Raw genomic sequence first — 18,537 nt, forward strand, 5'->3', positions numbered from 1 at the left:
TTGATTGAGTCAAATTGCATTTTAAAGCTGTTGCACTGACTAATGGATTGTCATCTTAAGTACCAGAACACATACAATGTTATTACATTATAACATTCTTGTGTTTGTGAGTGATCAGTTAAAATCTGAAATTCTACCCCTTATTTCTGGTCCAGTCAATAGAACAGGCAGATATAGGCAGAAACAGAATATAATATTCATAATTATGTTTCAATTTGTGTATCATTACAAGAAACTAAGAAGCTTTGTGTTTTTGTCACCTTAGAATGAGCCTTTAATATCTACAGTGGGAATGGGTCATCTTCCACTGGGATAAATGCTAAGGACATGATCTATATTTACACTTCCAAAACTTTCAAAAGAGAAACTGGGGGAAAAGAAAAGAAATCATCAAGTATATTAACATCTACCTGTTTTTTTGGTTTTTTTTTCTAAGCAAAAACATGCAATTACTTGTGTACACATACAGCTTTACAATGCAGTAGATAATTTGAACAAACATCCTGGGAACCCTGACCTTCAGTATCTGAATCTGATATGTCTAAAAAAGAGTTTTTCCTATGGAATCAGTTGAATTTGAGCTGGAATCATAATCCAAGGTTTCTAATGAAACATGATTGTTCTGAATCAAAAAAAAGAACATTCATGCTAATTACAAATTCTGTTTCCTCACAAAGTGTCTTTCCCTGGTTTTGGAATGTTAGGTGCAGCTGTAATGCTGATCCGGTGAGATGTTAATCCTCCTCACATTCAGCTCGGCAGCAAATCCTCTTGCTTTCTGGTAAAAGAAGAGAGAGAGCTCCCGGTCTATCAGGAAGTTGTGGTAGATGGTGGCAAGGCGGGTGCACAGCTGCAGTTGAGACCTCTTATTGCCCAGATCCATGGATGCAGCAAGAGCCAGGTGGTAGTAGCCTGCAGCGTCAAATGGGTCCTGTAATGATAACATGAAAATGTACAGTCCTTTAAAAAGTATAACTGAGGTTGGGGGGGCACTGTGGAGCAGAGAGGATGTGGGATGTGTTTTGTGGTAGCTTTCCTAGCTCTGGTCTCTATAATCGTGCACAATTGTAGCTAGGCACTTATAGTGTTAGAGTGCAAATAAAAGGATGAATGGTCGAGGCAGATCTGACACGGGGAAAGCAGGCCACACCAAGCCTTGAGTCTCTCCTGAGCAACAGTCGCTCTCGCCGTCAGATGCTAATGAGGACCTTAATGGCAAACATTAGAGTCAAGATGGACGATATGCACTCAGATATCATTGAGAAATTCGACAAGGCCATTTTCGAGACTGTTAAGAGGGAGTTGTCGGCTGCTTTTGAGATCTTAATTCATTTATATTTAATTAATTGTTCTTTACTTATATTAATTCATATTATCTCAATTAAGTTAATTTTATAAAAGCTATATGTTGCAGTAGAAGCAACTTTAGGGGTGAAGGAATATCAGTAAGTAAGTCATTTTGTTAAAGGTTCCTTGAGAAGTTTTTGGCTTCTATTAGTACTGGAGCAATGTTTTTACAGGTTGGTTCCTATTATGTTTGTTTCAAGCACAAGTGCATGAGCATATGGATGAGGCAATACACATTCCTGAGGTGAAAACATTGGTTTTACACTCATCAATAGTTTGTAGCATCAATATGCCGAAAATGTTTGTTAATGAGAAAACTTCACAGGGCACAGGTGCAGACTTCTCGGTCACATGATTTGGACAGAAGTCAGACTCGAGTTATGAATCACTTTGACCTTGCAGAAGAATGAATTGTTTTAAGACACAAAATTTAGGACTTGGCTTGAGATTTATTGGTCCTGACTTATAACTTGATAGTCTTGACTTGGGTATTGTGTGTTTTGACTTGGGACATGACTAGACTTAACACATATAGTACTTGCAAAACAACGATGTCCTACCTTCAGCTGCCAGACCTTACCAGACCTCTGATTCGTGACGCAGGCTTGTTGTCCCCAGTGCAAACAGGATGTGGTAGTATACTAGCAGCACTGTATTTTTGTGGCTGTTTGCTATACTGCATTCCAAGGAAAATAACTCTTTGTTTTGTTGGCCTGAGGAAACAATTTTTCATCTCAAGATAACAAAATCATTAAAGAACAATCCGCAACCACATGTGCTCTCTGCTTTAGACTGTAAATAAGCTTTTTTTTCCTCCTAGAGACTGTTACAACGAGCAAAACCGAGATTCAACTCTGCTAAAATCCAAGCTAAAGTTTTAGTCTCGATTACTACAGAGCCACAGGGACTAAGCTCGGGAACAAAACTAGAAACTTTAAGTCCAATTTATGTATTCTCTTTAACTATGTAAATGATGCTGTATAAATGTTGAAGCAGCCATGAGGTAGTGTTCAATTACCTCGCAACGTTCAGCACTCCCTGATAGTTGCTGGGCCATTAGAAAGTACGGACACCAGACAAAGTACTTTTTGGGTACCAGGAAGTGTGACTGAGGAACTAAATTTAGATGATGGTTCCTCTAGTAGAAACAAGCTAGAACCTCCAATAGAGCTCCATACCAAGTGGAAATAATAAATGGTGATGTGTACTGGCAAGGATCCAAAATTCAAGACGGTCAAGAGAAACTAAAGATATTTGGGCCTTTATTTCACTTAATGTCGACACTACATATGATTGACTGAAGTTATCAGTGGGTGTGAAACTGTGTTCGTAGTAAACTAACATAATTTCATTAAAAAAAAACACCATCTCATGTCGAGAGTTAAATCCCTTACCTTCAGATCATAGAAGATCATGTCCCCCAGTGTCTGGTACACCCTGACATAGTACAGTGTTTCCTCATCAAACAGCAGAGGTGTTGGACAGAGGGTCAGGGTCTTCAGGTAATAGTGTTCAGCCAGTTCATACTGGTCCAGACAGTGGTACAGAGAAGCCAGACGGTGGTAAGCCACTCGTTCATTAAGATGCTCACCTGGATTTGTGAGATCAAATTAAATAGAAACTAGTAGCTTAGCATTTTGCAGCCCTGATTCATGGTTATTACACAGACACTACCACACACGTTCCAGGTAGCAAGTCACAATGTTAAACATCATTTGTCCAGTATTGCCTTGTAACAAAGGGAAATGTTTGGAACAAAGGGGGGGTGAATTTGAAGGTATAATCCTGATAGTAGCCTATAGTATTCTGAAAACACAATACTACAGCCTAAATGACCTCATTATTATCAGGTTATAACCCTATTAATGATGTAAATATTATGCTTATATAATAATTGATTGTTAGCTGGTTACCATATTGTTACTAAAAATATGACTATCCTATCACATAGTTTTGAAGCTATCTTTAAATGTGTTTCCCCATTATTGTCCTTAATGTTTGCCCCTTATTTTACCCTGTTACATACATTTCAGTCTAATATTACATAGTTATACCAACTGTTAATAAAAAGCTTTTACAAAGTTTTCTTTTGGTAATTACATGATATTGCTCAATGAAGTTGTAAAGTGCTACTGATATTTATAATCTATTCTATGGATTTCCATTCAATCTGTAGAGCACATTCATGCTCGCAAAGAGTTGAACCCTTAATATTTTCTTGAAGCACCACCATCTGGATAAACTTTATATTTTTAGCTCCACTACTGGCCTGAAAACTAGATTAGATGTTCTCCCCACATTATGAACATACATTGATCAGCCATATTATTATAACCACCTGCCAAATGTTGTTTAGGTCCCCCTTTTTCCACCAAAACAGTTTTGACCTGTCAGGGCATGGACTACACAGGACCTCTGAAGGTGTGCTATGGTATCTATCAGCAGATCCTTAAAGTCCTATAAGTTGCTAGGTGGGGCCTCCATGGATCTGACTTGTATATGCAGCACATCCCAGAGATGTTCAATTGGTCTGCTATCTGGGGAATCTGGAGGCCAAATCAACACCTTGAACTCGTTGTTGTGTTCTTCAAACCAATCGGGAAATCTTTTTGCAGTGTGGCAGGGCGTGTTATCCTGCTGAAGAGGCCACTGCCATTAGGGTATACCGCTTCCATGAAGGGGTGTACTTGGTCTGCAACAATGTCTAGGTAGGTGTTACATGTCAGAGTAACATCCACATGAATGGCAGGGCCCAAGGTTTCCTAGCAGAACATTGCCCAAAGCATCACACTGCCTAACCCACTGATCGTAATGCAGATTTAAACCATATTATACAACATATGAAGGTCCTTTTTACCGCTATGGTTCCCAAACAGCTGGATGTGGCAATACAAAAGGTCAGTTGACACATAACATTCTTTATTCATTCTTAACTTCCTTCATTCATTAATACTTCAAAGTAGGTCGTTCAGTCTATTACTGATCAGTGTACAGAATTTCATGAATAATGTCCCAAGTGGATGTCAGTAACTGAGTCATGTCTTGCTTTGAACAGGGAAAATAGAATCATTTAAGGGCAAATACAACCATGAATCACAATTCTAAGATGAACTTTGTGTTGCAGGTTTTCCATACCTAGAGTGATACTGATGTCCAGTGCAGTCAGAGCAAACTCCACGGCTTCCCCATACAACTTGAGACTGAGCATTAGTTCAGTCAGCTTATTACACAACTTCAGCCTGGTATGCACACAGCTGCTCTTCTCTGCAATGGGCAGAGCACGGTCCTACATAGTGGAATACACAGAGATACGCAGGAAATTATACAATAATAATATGAATTGTTATAGCACGACAATGAAAGCTAAAGACTGCTTAAAGACTACAAATTAAGGCAGGAAGAAAAGATAATAGATATAATAATGATAGATAAAGTTTTTTCTAAAACGTGAGGAAGAACCTGAATCAGAACTAAATGAGATAAATATAAGGGGATGCTCCATAATGAGGCCATGCTATGATGAAAGTAGTAAGTGTAAGGTGTAATCAGAGATATCTTAAGATATTTTTATGGACTGGTTTCATTCAGACTGTACCCTGTAGAACGTGATAGCCTTGTCCCGGTCCTGGCAGCTATTGAAGAAAATGTCTCCTGCCTCTTCCAGAAGTTTTAGGAGGAACCTGTTGTCTCTTGTACTCATGGCAACATCCTGAGCTACCTGACAATGACATAAAATAAATAAATACATAAATCAATTTTATAATTTTCATAAAACTTTTCATTTTGGTTTTAGTTTTTCTATCTAAAGCAGCACAAAACTGAGCAGCTTTTCAGGCTTTTCTGGCCAAAAGAAAATTACAAATGCGAAGGTCTGTTCATCTTCTTATAAAATGTATTCTGCTCATACAGCAATTTCATTAAAATGCTCATCAGTAGAAGAACAGAATAAAAAAAAACAACCAAAAAAAATCCAGGACAGTTTTTTTTATGGCAGATAACGAAAATGTTGTGTGAAATACCAGAATAGGTAGGTCTTTAGCCTGTGATAGACTACATGTAGCCATATTGAAATCCTACACCTTTCACAGTTACACAAAAAGGTTAATATATTCAACCATTTTCATGTTTCAGGTATATTATTGTTTTGCTTTTTATTCTGCCTGACATGGTGAAAGCATCATCCAAACTGTCCTGCAGATACTTATTCACTAATAGTGAAGGGTTGAACATGACTGTTAAGACATGTTAAAAAATGTTAATAATAACTGATAATTTGATTTATGATCACATTAAACTCCATAATTGTTAATTGTTCAAAATAGTGCTGGCTCAGTATTCAAGAATGTTTATATAGAGTACATGAAAATAAAGCAATTGTTCATTCTATTCTTAAATTGTTAAGTTTTTTCTCTTAAAGAGGTAACAAAAAAACCCAATAAGACTACCGTTAAAGTACTGGACCGATAAGCAGTACCATTAAAATCTTAATACCCATCCCTACTTATACACACATCACCGTTCACAACGTTTTCATTAACAGCTGTAAAATGGCTTCAAATGATGCTCCTCTTTTGTTTAGCCATCACTGTTGGATGTGTTGAGATATATAATAGTTTTTGTGTCACCATAATATCATGAGGAGCACCATATGTGTTGAGTTATAATAGCTTTGTGTGATGAGATATACTAGCTTTTTTGTGTCACCATTATATTATGAAGAACACTATAACTAATTCACATCATTTACATAAAGAGCTGGATATATCCTGTTGATAGATGAGTTTGGTATAAGCATTGACCCATGTTATGAAGGGTCAATTCATAGGAGAGACAAGCCAGGGTATGAGAAGGAACACAGCTGCCTTTGTCTGTGTAACGACCTTATCTGTGTAGGATAGCCTTGAGGTCAGCAGCACCTGCATGTGGTGAGACAACAAGCATGCCTTGGAGGAACTCAAAGTAGTGCAGGGTGAGACAGTGCCTTAGAGGAATCACTCTGAGCTGTGCATGCACAACGTGTGAGTTCTGCACACAACAGGACAACAGCACAGCAGTGGAGAGGCAAAGAGGCAAAGATTTACACATGTTTAAGACAACCGAACGTGTTCATACAGCTCTACTTGATGACATACAAATATGTGGGTACAACGTAGAAGGGCAAAACTGAAACTAATCCCTTTGTATTGATCCAACTGATGCTAGATCAATCTTCAAAAGGAGTATTGGTAGTGTCGATATTTTGGGATTTAGCCACCCACCCCTACTGGTAAGACGTTAATTTGAAATATCCAGATGTGTGACTAAAGTTATTGTTCCAAGATTCTTTTTCTTGGGCCAGTCTAGTCAAGTTACAGACTGTGTCAAGTCAAGCCAAGTCGAGTCCTTAGTCAAGGCAATAGGTAAATCAAAACAAAAAATCAAATAACTGGAGCATCCTGATAGCTTGGTTGGTAGAACATGTGCCCCATCTACGGAGACTCTGTCCTCACCATAGCAGCCCAGGGTTCAAATCTAACCTGTTTCCCTTTACTGCATGTTATCCTTCCTGTCACTCTTCACCTGTCCTATCAATAAATCCAAGAAAAGGCCAATAAATAAGTAAATAAATAAATCACAAAATAGCTAAACTAGTTAAACCAACAGCCAGATTTAAAACTGAAAACATAAAGTGAACATAGACAAGTCAATCGACTCTTGTCTCGAGCCAAGTCAGGTCAAGTCACGAGTCTTGAACTTCAAAGTCCAAGTCAAGTCTCAAGTCACGAGTCTTGAACTTCAAAGTCCAAGTCAAGTCTCAAGTCATTTGCTGTGGAAATATACACTATTCTGAACTATAATAAAATGTATCAGGACCACAGGTGGGGTTTGAGGTTGAATTAGAATTAAACAGGGAACAGGGGAATTAAAAATGAATGCCAGACTTAACACAGATGTCAGTTGAGTTTTAAAAGTTTTGTAGATTTTGCTGCAACTGTAAAATTAAAAAGTTGTAATGACTTTACAGCTGCTGTCAGACCTGAACATAAAGGTCCACCAGTTCAGTTTGGTCCAGCAGGTTGTAGATCTTCCCGGCCTGCAGCCAGCCATATGCCTCCTTCTCTCTGAAGCCCAGGTCAATGAAAATACCCAAACTGCTCTTGGTGTAGTCAAGAGCCGCCCGGTATGCCCTAAAAATATTCAATAACATTAGCCCTATGTCACAAAACATTAGACTTAACCTTAACTCATTATTTAAAACTTAAAATTAACAGCTGAGGTGATTTCCTTTTACAAAATGCATTGAAAATAATTGTATTTCTCTATGAATAACAGGTTTATATACTGTATTTTTCTCACTTCAGAGGAAGCTGTAAGCCCCCTCAACACATTATAATGCTTGATGTGTTGTGTATACCCTGCTCTAAATAATAAAATAAAAAAGATTGTTTTTGTTGTTTTATTGGAAAAGCCATCTCTGAAATGACTAACTAAGAACATAAGTGAAAGTTATATTGGACCTTTTCTAGACCCCTATACACACCTTTCTGTGCCCAGATTGAGGTAGAGCTGGCTGATGGCTTTCAGTGCATCTCCCTCTTGTCCTCTGTCTCCTGTGCGTCTCAGTAGCTTGACCAGGTACTGGTTGTAAATAATACACTGGGCCTGGTCTGGAATCTCACACCCATACAGATTGCAAAGGTGTCTGGTTGCAGTAAGCTGGCCTGGAAATGAGTGATAGCCCAATTTAGTTAATGAAAAGCAAACCTAAAAAGACAACTTCAGCAAAACACAGAACAACTGTATATGTGTGACTAACATACTTACAGTCTAACAGGTTGGCATTTATAGCCAGGAGCAGGGCCCATTCGTAGCATGCTTTTCCATAGTGCAGCTGGTGCTGCTTCACATAGTGCTGTCCCAGCTTCAGCAGCACTGTGATGAAGTTTGCCTCATGACCTTCTCCATCCAGCTCAGAGAAGAGCTGCACAGCCTCAGTCAGGTGACTCTGTGCTAGTCCTTTAGCTCCAGCCTTCAGACATAACAGCCCTTCATAAGGATGAAGAAGTACAGAGTCATCTCTGAAGTCCACAGGAGGAATCATCTGTCAAGAAGCATATATTATCTTACCTCGGTTAGCCTGAGCTACAGCCCAGTTTGCCATGTCCTCATATTCTTGGCAGATGTCAACAGCAGCCTGGTAGCTCTCTGCTGACCTCCGGAGGTCACCCATGCATCGTAGTGCCACACCTCGCATGTTGAGGACCACACCTTTGGGTTACATTAAACACATTTACTTTTACAGTTGTGAAATAGCCTGATGTTACATTATTGTTTTACCCTCAACTCACACTGCATATTGTTTTTCAATCAATCATACATTTTCATCATTAAAAAGTTGGCCAGTGTCTTCAGTTCAAGTATAACATGTGACTGCAGTCTGCATTAGTGAAAAGCATAATAAAAGTACATTTTAGCACTAATCATTAAACTTTGGTTTAATGTTGAACCATGAAGTGGCTCTGCAAAATCAACTTACATGACTGAGTTATTTTCTAACTTTCATAGAAAAGTCATAGAGAGGAATGTTCGCCACTAGTATTATTCTTAGTTTGCTTGCTAGTTAGTTCACTTGCTAGCTATTGTCAGTGAACAAAACAAACAAACCTTATGTATATTAGAATGTAGGAATACAGTTGCTAATCAAAGCAAAAATGAATAACGCTGAAACACTCACTCGCACTTGAGCTTAAAAACATGTGCTCTGGAGTTTCCAGTGCCCTTTTTTTTTGCAAGTCTCGTTTACCGTACAACAGTAAATAAAAAAAACGCATGACTCTCTTGTGTCATCATGTGTGAAAATTGCATATCAAACAACATAATCTATCATAATTTTGGAATCTACAGCACTACAGACTATTGCAGAAATCATATTCAGTAGATAATTTGCTACAGTCAAGGATACATTTGTGGAACCAAGATTTTAAACGGGAGGATACCGACGTGAGATGGAGAGACTGTTGGAATTTAACAAGAGATATTACTGTCAACGAAAATTTACGTTTAATTCAGTATAACATTATGTATAGAACCTACTGCACAAGGAATAAAGTACATACATACAATCCACATATATCAGGAAACTGTTTTAAATGTGGAACTTCAGATTCATTAATCCATGCATTTTGGGATTGCAGCAAAATTCAGAAGATCTGGGTTAATATAGACAATTGGCTATCAAACATATTTAAGGTTAGATTTAACTTTAATCCATCAGTTTGTATACTCCAAGACATGTCGCAGGGCACAGTGAGGTACCCACTGAGTTGGATTATTCTTTTTTCATCAATCGTTTTTAAGAAACTGATCCTTAAACATTGGAAATCCCCACACCCTCCCACATTACTACACTGGAAAAGAGAAATGTATTATTATTTGAACATGGAAAAAACTATCGCCATAGAAAAGAATAAATTGACCCAATTTGAAAGCATATGGGTGGAAGTATTACGGGCACTGAATTCTTAGACCTAATATTTTGGAGGTGACATGATTTTTATTTATTTACTTTATTTATTTACTTTTTTACTTTTTATTAATTAATCAATTTATTGGTCCTGAGATGTGGGTGTTTCATAAAGAGGAATGATATTTGGTGCAAATGTACCCCTACCTGTTTTGAAAGTTTAGATGACGACACTGATATTTAACCTGTTGGTTAGATGTGTGGAGCAATTGTAGTGTATTTTTGTTTGGTTATGTTTTGTTTTAGTTTTTTTTTTGGCTTGGCCTTTATTGTTTCGTTTTGTTCGATCGTCAAGCCTGTGGTTGTTTGTCTTGTCTTGTACGTACTGAAAAATCTAAATAAAATTGTAGAAAAAAAAAAAAATTTTGGAATCTGTTACATATTAATAGACTATTAGCAACAGTCCATCCAGATGTAGTGGAAATGCAAACCGGATTCCCCAAATAAGACTTGGACTAGTTGATCACTTTATTTCATGTAGCTTTTAAATTCCTTTCAAGGAAACTATGAAAGAAGGAAGGATAATCATGTAACTGTGAAGCGTGTGAACGCACATTGGTGTCACACTTGAAAGCTCCCTGCGCAGTTATTGTAGTGGTGAATGGACAGACCACTCTTTAATTTCTTCCTTCTTTCAGTCTGGGTAATGGAGGCATCTGTATTTTGGTATGTTGTCATTTAGCAAATGTTTCATATGTTTTATATTTAATTTGATTTGTAAATTAATTCAATAATTTTTATGCATGCAAGTAACGCTGATGTTTTGCTACATTTGTAAGGAACTTGAGCTTCTTATGCATATGTGATTCAGGTTAGCATAGCAGACTTAAGTTAGTAGGTTACCTAAACTGTGCTAATACCCTAGGGTTGGGCAATGTCTGCCGAATTGGCTGATGATGATGTCCACAGTGAAACATCGTGATGGACGATGACATCATTGTTTATGAATTTAAGGCAGTGTGGCCTCTAAGTGTTATCGTAACGGAGCATTGTAGCCGTTGTTTCCCATCGTTACTCTGACATGAATCTCCAACTGTCGCATCCCTGCATAGGAAACTATCTCCCATTACCACCGACAAACATCCCTGTGTCAGGTTTAAAAGCGCCCTCGTCTCTGCACCACATGTCTGTAACTTAGCTTTGTTCAGCCACATATGCATAAAACAACGTTGGTCGACTAGCCAAAGAAGCTAAGCTAAGAAAACTCTGTATAAAAACGGCATGACTGAGAGAAACACAGTGTCTTGGGTTCTCCTATATATAACCCTATAATACCTTAACAAAATCGACTCTGAACCCATTAACTGTTATTTTTATCATGGCAAAAATTATGACTCGTTCTTTTTAGTTTCCGTCCACATGATCCATCATAGCAACATTGTTGGTGCTAGATTTTGGCACCAGTTCTATTTTAGTCCATGGAAAATACATAGACAAAATGTATCTATGTTGTATGACCTTTGATCTCTACAAAATGAAGGAACACAGCTCAAAGAATAGATTGCCATTTCCAAAAGGCTCCAAATGATCATAGGCAACCTTTACAGGGCTTACTGCAGTTCAAATTAAAATGCTTACCATAGTAAATTTAAAGAAAGTTGCAAGTCAAGTGTTCCTTGAAAATGTTGAAAGATTTGTATTCTTCGATCCTTCTTCTCTTCTCTTTCTTTTATTTTATTTAGGCTGCTTTACAATGATTGGCAGGACTAATAACAGCTATTGTGCTTAGCTTCAAATGAAACTTTACAAACCTTCTCTGATGATTAATTGTGCTATAAACTAACCTTGAGCTACAGCAAAACAAAGGTGGAAATTATGGCTTTTAAAAACTTGTATAAAAACATTTTAAAAAATGAACCTGACAATCAGAAAATATTTTTTTTAAAAACTCTGAGATTATGTTATTTAGAAGTTCCAATAACTATAAATGTAGAAAAGGATCACCGAAACTTGCATGCAAAGAAATAATTGAATTAACATACAAATTAAATGAAATGTACCTTGAAAACCAATGAAACATCAAATAACACACCAAAATACAGATGTCTCCATCGCCAAGATTCATAATCTGTGAAAGATGGAGGAATGGACTGCCCATTCACCATTACAATACCGGTAGTAATGCTGAGAGCTTTCAAGTCTGGCACCAGCGACATAATGACCTTTCCTTCTTTTATAGTTTCTTTAGGAAATATTTTCTTGCACCAGGACTTATGTAATGCTCTGGAACTGTTAGTTTTTAATGCATAAGATAAAAAAAAGAAACCCACAGACCTTCCTGAGGGATCGTGCAGTGTTCCGGCATGGAAGCTAGGACCGAGTCCAGGATATCCAAAGCAACATCTGGCTCATTGTTGTCAATGTGAAGCCATGCCAGCCAGATCAGGGCACTGTTTCTTTCTGGGACAGAAATGGCGAGTTGCTGTGAAAGTGGATTGCTGTTGATGAGAGTATGCATACGGCAGATAGCCTGTCCAACCATGCTGTGCTTGCAAAAGATTTGGCAGAGAGAAACAGTCAGCTGATGGCGCAAGACATGGTATTGGTCACATTCTCCTACTTGGACTTGGGTAGCACTGAGGGCTTGGTGTAAATATGGAGCCATTTGAGGTGAGACAGCAGCTTCCTGTTCTGTGATCCCGTACAGTCTGTTGACGCTTTTCAAAGCTAGTACCATGCTGCTAAGGCAGTCAGTCAATGTAGCAGATGGCTGCAGAGAAGCTTTCCTGGCTGAACTGACACCAAGGTGGGGTAGTTGGAGTTCACTGTATAGCCTTCCTAGGGTCAAGTATCCATGACTAGGAGAGATGCTCCAAGTTCTTTGAGCTTCAGCACAAAGAACAAGTAGTCTCTCAAGATAAGGAACAGCTCGAACCCCCTCAGCACGTATCCAGTGGTGCTTCGTTAATAGGTGACAAGCCCAGGCCTCTGCCATTTTGTTGTGAGAGAGAATAGCTTTCTTGAGGATGTATTTAAGAGCAAAATTATCCTCTAGGCTTTCCAGGCAGTCTGGGATTCCTAATAGCAAGGCAACGAGTCGTTCTGTCAGGGCAAAGAAACTTTCAATATTTTTCTGCAAAAGATATATGGCAGCCAGGTTGGAGTAGATACTGGCCAACAGCCTGAGGTCCGTGAAGCCTTCTTGCGGCACACTGAGGGCTTCCTCAAAGTAAACCCGTGCCTGGCTGAATTTTGACCTCCCAGCACAGAGCTTACCCAACAGAAAGCACAAACGAGTCTGTGACCAAAAGAGTCGTTTCTTCCTGGCTGTTTCCCGAGCAACACCCAGGAAGGCAATCAGCTCATCCTCTTCAGAGTGACCAGTGAAGGTGGAGGAGGTAAGGATTTCAGAACTCAGTCCGTACAAGATGCCAAACTCTGCTCTGTAATCTTGTCCCTCCAAAAAAGAGAAAAGGGAAATGAAGTTCTCGGTGTTGTTGTTTCCTTCTATGACTGGGTGAACCGTGAAACTGGGAAGGCTTGGGTTTTTTGCCTCTGTAGCCAAGACTGAGTCCTCTAGAGTCCCGTTCATGGTCAAAACGGCATCTGAGTCTTTTCTTTGATCAAGAATCCTCTGAATACCTCTCTTCAGGTCAGACTGCTTAGTATCAAATTTGCTTGAAGAGCTGACTGTAAGGGAATAATGGGAGATAAACATAATATTGACATACAGAGGAGACTAGATACAAAATAAAAAAACATAAACTTGACATAAGGTGACAACTTACGCATTTTTTTCTTTTCAAAGTCTTGGTAACTGATCACATCTGAGATTCAACAACAGAAAGTCCAAGAATGAATGACAAAACACCTGAAAGCTTGTCAATCAACACAACAATTCTTCATCAACCGTACTGGGTTCAACCTTTTTGTATTGGCGTTTCCACCTCATTGAAATGAATAACGAGGTTCCATTTTTGAAGAACGAAGTTCTAATGCAAATCTGAATACTGTTTTTTAAGTCTGCCCTCACAAGAAGCAGCTATTCTTCCTGGGGTCACCCAAATCCCACAACAATACAAGCATGTCACATGGGGTAGATTGTTGGATCAACATGTCTAAGATAGACCCCTATGGGCCTCCGAAACCATGTTTTTTTAAACCATGACTACAAAGGTTCCATATGAACCATTTTGTGATATATTTCGACAACTACTAAACTGATTGTTTCAAATTTCAGACAGAAATCCATAATGCCATACAATGAATCCTAATGATTTTTGACCTCCTCTACAATGGAGGCTTTGAACATGGTCCACCCAGATTCAGGGTCCCCAACCTCCTCCGGGATGCACGAGAAATTCTTCCGGACATGGGAGATGAAGACCCTGCAGACCGGGGCCTCCACCAGACGTTCCCCTGTGAGTATGCCCACACCCGCCTGGCACCTCTCACCCTGGGCAACTTTGGAAAAGGACAGTCCAGCCCCTCTCCAGGAGTTTGGTTCCAGAAGTATTAGTGCAATAATACATGTAACTAGGTCAAAATTCAATTTGTATGCTCATTTGGGTTGCTTTTACAAGCAATGACAACATATTTTGTCATTTAGTTTGGTTGAATTTTTGTACACCAACACATGGCATTTTCTCATTAGTCTTAAGTACTATTCCTACAGGGAATTTTTTAGTTTGATCTAAAAAACATGTAATTAGATCTTTATTTTGATAAGCAGCTGACATATGCATATATTAGAGTACATCACGCATTTACCATAAACTCAATCCGTAATAAAAGCAGAAAAAATGGAGACGGGGAATCTGTGTAATTCTGTATGAACTCAGTCCTTTATGTCTCACCCAGTTTGTAGTTATGACCAGTGTCATTTTGAGATTTCTTCTTCAATAAGGCAGTTGTTTCCTTTGTGACTTTGTCCTCTTGCAAACTGAAAAATGTCCATTCTTCTCCATCCAAAAAAATATCAGCTGAGCTGAAAGGATGACAGAGATTAGAACAAGATGTAGTATATTCATATGGCTACTCAATTGTAAAATAACTTAATGGTTGATTTGGTAAAATGGCTAACCCATTGGTGATACACTTACTTGCAAGTATCAGTGGATGGTTTCACCAGACTTGTCTTGACTAGACCTACTTCTCCTGTGGACTCCTTCCTTCCAGTGAACCAATCAAAACAAGACACCAGAAGTCCCACGATAATGATGTGATCAGCTGGTGCCACACTCAGCTCATCTGGGCCCTCAGCATCATATGCCATTGTGGCCAGACAGGTTCCTCTGGCTAAACGGAGTAGAAGGAATAGGAGGATAAAATATGATTAAATCCGACAACTTCCTGTAATAGAGGTAAATTATAGAGGTCAAATCTTTCCATTTGTAAGCACTGGATTAAGAACCTTCTATAAATTATCAATATAGGATATCTAAAGTCATAATTCACATAATTGTCTCTCATTTTTATATGTTGACAATCTGAATTTTTTTCTGCATGAAACTATCTTAAATAGACCCAACTACACTCACCAAACTGCAGAGGGAAGTCACAGGCAGGTTTTCCATCACCAACTAAAATGCTCTCTGCACCAGATTTGAGAAACCATCTGTGGACAGATGGGAGCATGACCACAGAACATAACACATTCAGTCTTACACTGTATGGCCACGATATAGTGAGATCAGTCACAATCATTTGTATAAGTAAGTCCATGGATGATGTAACTCACTGATGAAAAGGGATGATTGGCTCAAGAGCAGGTTTGGGTGCAGTGCCTCGGGCTCCATTAGCAAGGCAGAGGACAGTCCACCCTGAGCCCAGGAAGGGAGGCTCAAACTGGGCTATGTCTCCCTGCTCCAGGTACAGGTCACCACCAGAGGTGGAGCTGTCAAACATCTGGTTTGTACTACAAACAGCAAACAAAGACCCTGAGGACACACAGTGAGAGTAAGATTGTGTGCATGTGGAATGTTAGCTTGAATGGCAATTTATTTTAAATTTCATTCATACAGTATGTCATGTATTTTATTTTAACTTTACATCATAACAAGCCAGATGAAATGATGATAAAGATAGGACATTTTTTTCTGTTACATATTATTTACTAGTAGCACTGTTACTGTATTATTTGGCATTAAGCAAAGTTATGATCTGCACATACCAAATAAAAACCATTACTAACAATACAGCACAATTGAAAATGTTGTATAGATATTAAATGAACAATGAAGATTAGAATTTTATAACAAACCTTTTGAGATGAGGTTAGCCTCACACTAACAAATCTACTCATAGTGGCTGGACAGTTGTCCTCTATATTGTAGTTGTGATTTTGTGTTTGTAGTTATGTTTTGTGATTTGTTGTTGTTTGTGATTTGCGGTTGTGTTTTTCCATTTGCTCTTTGCACGAGGCAATTTATTAGATTTCATGCAGCTTCCTCTGGAGCCACAAAAAGCTTTATACTACTTTTTCACTTATGCTGTAGTGCTCCCCAAGACCCGTAAACACACTTCAATGTGTTAAACTGATGGAGTCGCCCTTTAAGGAACAGTGCATCTCCTTTTGCCCAGTCAGACAGCCCAGTAAGCCTTTCATTGGCAACTTAAACTGCATTTTGACGTCTACCTTCCTGCATGAGGATGCCTTTGTAGATTAGGTTAAGTATGTCCTCCTGAACCGAAACCTTAATAGTGATGTCCTCCTCCAAAGAACTGAGCCAATACTTCTGGTCAAATAACAGATTCTCCATACACTGACCCAGGAAGCCTTGAGGAGAGGAATTGATAGAATTTACTGACATTGTAGTTGAGCTCTCAACTACAATGTCAGGTAAATAAAAATGAAAAAGTGACAGTTCCATTCAAAAGTCATCACAAAGAGCTTTGGAATAATTCTCACTAAAATTATGCTTTACTGGAAATACTCACTGTAAGTGACAACTACTTTACTACATTCCAAACGTACCTATGGTGTAATATGTGGTGAACTTCCAAATTTCCTCAAATGTTTTGAAAGTCACAAAGATGACTCTTTCTTCACTGTTAATCGAGATGAGATGAGTGGACAACTCCTGTAGTGAGAGAAAAGGAGAAAGTTCAATAAATGACTGTACTTACAGTACAAATGCATGTAAAATCACTGACAAAAGAATCCTTAACACAGCCAAGAAGGCAGGGGCAAAGGACAGCAAAAAACAACAACAAAAGAGTCCAAAGGGGGCTGGTGGAGGGGGTCTGGAGGAGGGACAGAGTCAGTCCGGGGGGCGACCAGGAGGTCAGGGCAGGGGACAGAACAAGTCAGGGGCACATCAGGTGGTCGGGGTGGAGGAACAGCTGGGCCGCCAACAGGTAAATACTGGTAGCCGGGAGCCCCCACGCTGGAACTGGAGTGATGTTGGCCAGGATCCCCAATGCCAGAGCTGGGGCGCTGGGCAGGCTTGGCTCAGGTACGCTGGGCAGCAGTGAGAAGAGCAGACCAGGGAGCTGGATGTCAGGGAGACTGGATGTGGTCAAGAGCCTCGCTTTCTGGAGGGAGACCCCTTGTAGGCCAGGTGGGTTCCCCGGAAAGGAGACACTTGAGGCCTGTCTGAGGTCTCCACAGTCCTAATGCCAATCAGCTCAAAAACAGTCTTAGGCTGGGGACCAACAGGCCCTGCAGCAGACGGGAGGATAGCAAACACTAGAGCTGATGGGGGGCTAACAAACACTGGAGCTGATGGGAGGCTAGTATGCTGAGAGCTGGGTGCACAGTGCTGAGGCGTAACAAGCTCCCTGCAAATTCCAGTATGGGAGTTATTGGAATAAAGTTCGTCAAACAAAGACTCTTCAAGCATAGCTACTTTGGACAAGAGTTCTGTTGCACCTGGAGCTTCCCGCAACCAGCTATGGCCTTAAGCAGCTCAACAACATTCAAGTTATTATCCAACTGAGAAAACATTGTCCCATATATCCATAACTTGCGTGTTGGTGTATGCTGGGTCCATATTGGTCAGTTTGTTCTGCTACGTTTGGTAAAAACAGGTGTAAAAACACCCAGGAGCAGGCACGGTTAAGAACAAAAAACAAGCTTTTAATAATGAAGGTGAAAAAAACAGGACAAACTGATAAAGACATCAGAGAGCACGCAGACCATATACACACAAGGGCTGATTACAAACTAGACACGTGGAAACAGAAAAACAACACAAGGGCAAAACTTCAAAATAAAACAGGAAATCACAGAAACACAAACTGAAACATGATATTTCTACCGAAATATACAGACGTCTTGACATTTCCTTGTCTGTTAGGCTATATTCAGATCAAATCAGGTGGTGCGGTGAGAACCGTTTTTTTTTTTTTATCTGTGTATACTGACAATCACTTTAGGACAGTGCTTAACCAATCAATCAATCAATCAATCAATCAATCAATCAATCAAAGCTTTATTGTCATTTAGCTGTACCTACAAAAGTAGTGCAGCAAAAATGAGATTGCGTTTCTCCGGGATCCCATAACACGAACACAATAAATACACACAATATATTACTATAATAAATTAAAATTAAAACTATGACTAAGGCTCATGAAGTGCAGTAGTGAGCATTCTCCAGATCAGCAGTTCAGCAATCTAACAGCTTGTGGAAGGAAGCTGTTGATTAGTCTGTTTGTTCGAACTTTTAGACTCCGGAACTGTTTTCCTGATGGTAGCAGTTCAAAGAATGTGTGGAGAGGGTGGAAGGGGTCCCTGACAATGT

General features: G+C 39.3%; 1 protein-coding gene across 1 annotated transcript in view; it reads right to left on the minus strand.

Annotated features, from left to right (window-relative positions):
* sh3tc1 (SH3 domain and tetratricopeptide repeats 1) overlaps window positions 1-18,537 on the minus strand; it is a 38,319-nt gene continuing 19,782 nt past the window's right edge. The window contains exons 5-20 of the mRNA XM_084344593.1: window positions 16,767-16,872; window positions 16,428-16,568; window positions 15,531-15,729; window positions 15,331-15,407; window positions 14,893-15,088; window positions 14,647-14,777; window positions 13,579-13,617; window positions 12,125-13,480; window positions 8,455-8,595; window positions 8,152-8,373; window positions 7,868-8,048; window positions 7,364-7,514; window positions 4,943-5,065; window positions 4,483-4,633; window positions 2,742-2,938; window positions 1-931 (exon numbers count right to left, since the gene is read on the minus strand). Coding sequence (XP_084200719.1) covers window positions 701-931; window positions 2,742-2,938; window positions 4,483-4,633; window positions 4,943-5,065; window positions 7,364-7,514; window positions 7,868-8,048; window positions 8,152-8,373; window positions 8,455-8,595; window positions 12,125-13,480; window positions 13,579-13,617; window positions 14,647-14,777; window positions 14,893-15,088; window positions 15,331-15,407; window positions 15,531-15,729; window positions 16,428-16,568; window positions 16,767-16,872 — 3,642 coding nt within the window. The 3' untranslated portion in view covers window positions 1-700. The remainder of the gene's footprint in view (window positions 932-2,741; window positions 2,939-4,482; window positions 4,634-4,942; window positions 5,066-7,363; window positions 7,515-7,867; window positions 8,049-8,151; window positions 8,374-8,454; window positions 8,596-12,124; window positions 13,481-13,578; window positions 13,618-14,646; window positions 14,778-14,892; window positions 15,089-15,330; window positions 15,408-15,530; window positions 15,730-16,427; window positions 16,569-16,766; window positions 16,873-18,537) is intronic.

This window comes from Pagrus pagrus (genome assembly GCF_965226575.1).
Source record: "Pagrus pagrus genome assembly, chromosome: 22".
In the NCBI taxonomy this organism is placed as follows: domain Eukaryota; kingdom Metazoa; phylum Chordata; class Actinopteri; order Spariformes; family Sparidae; genus Pagrus; species Pagrus pagrus.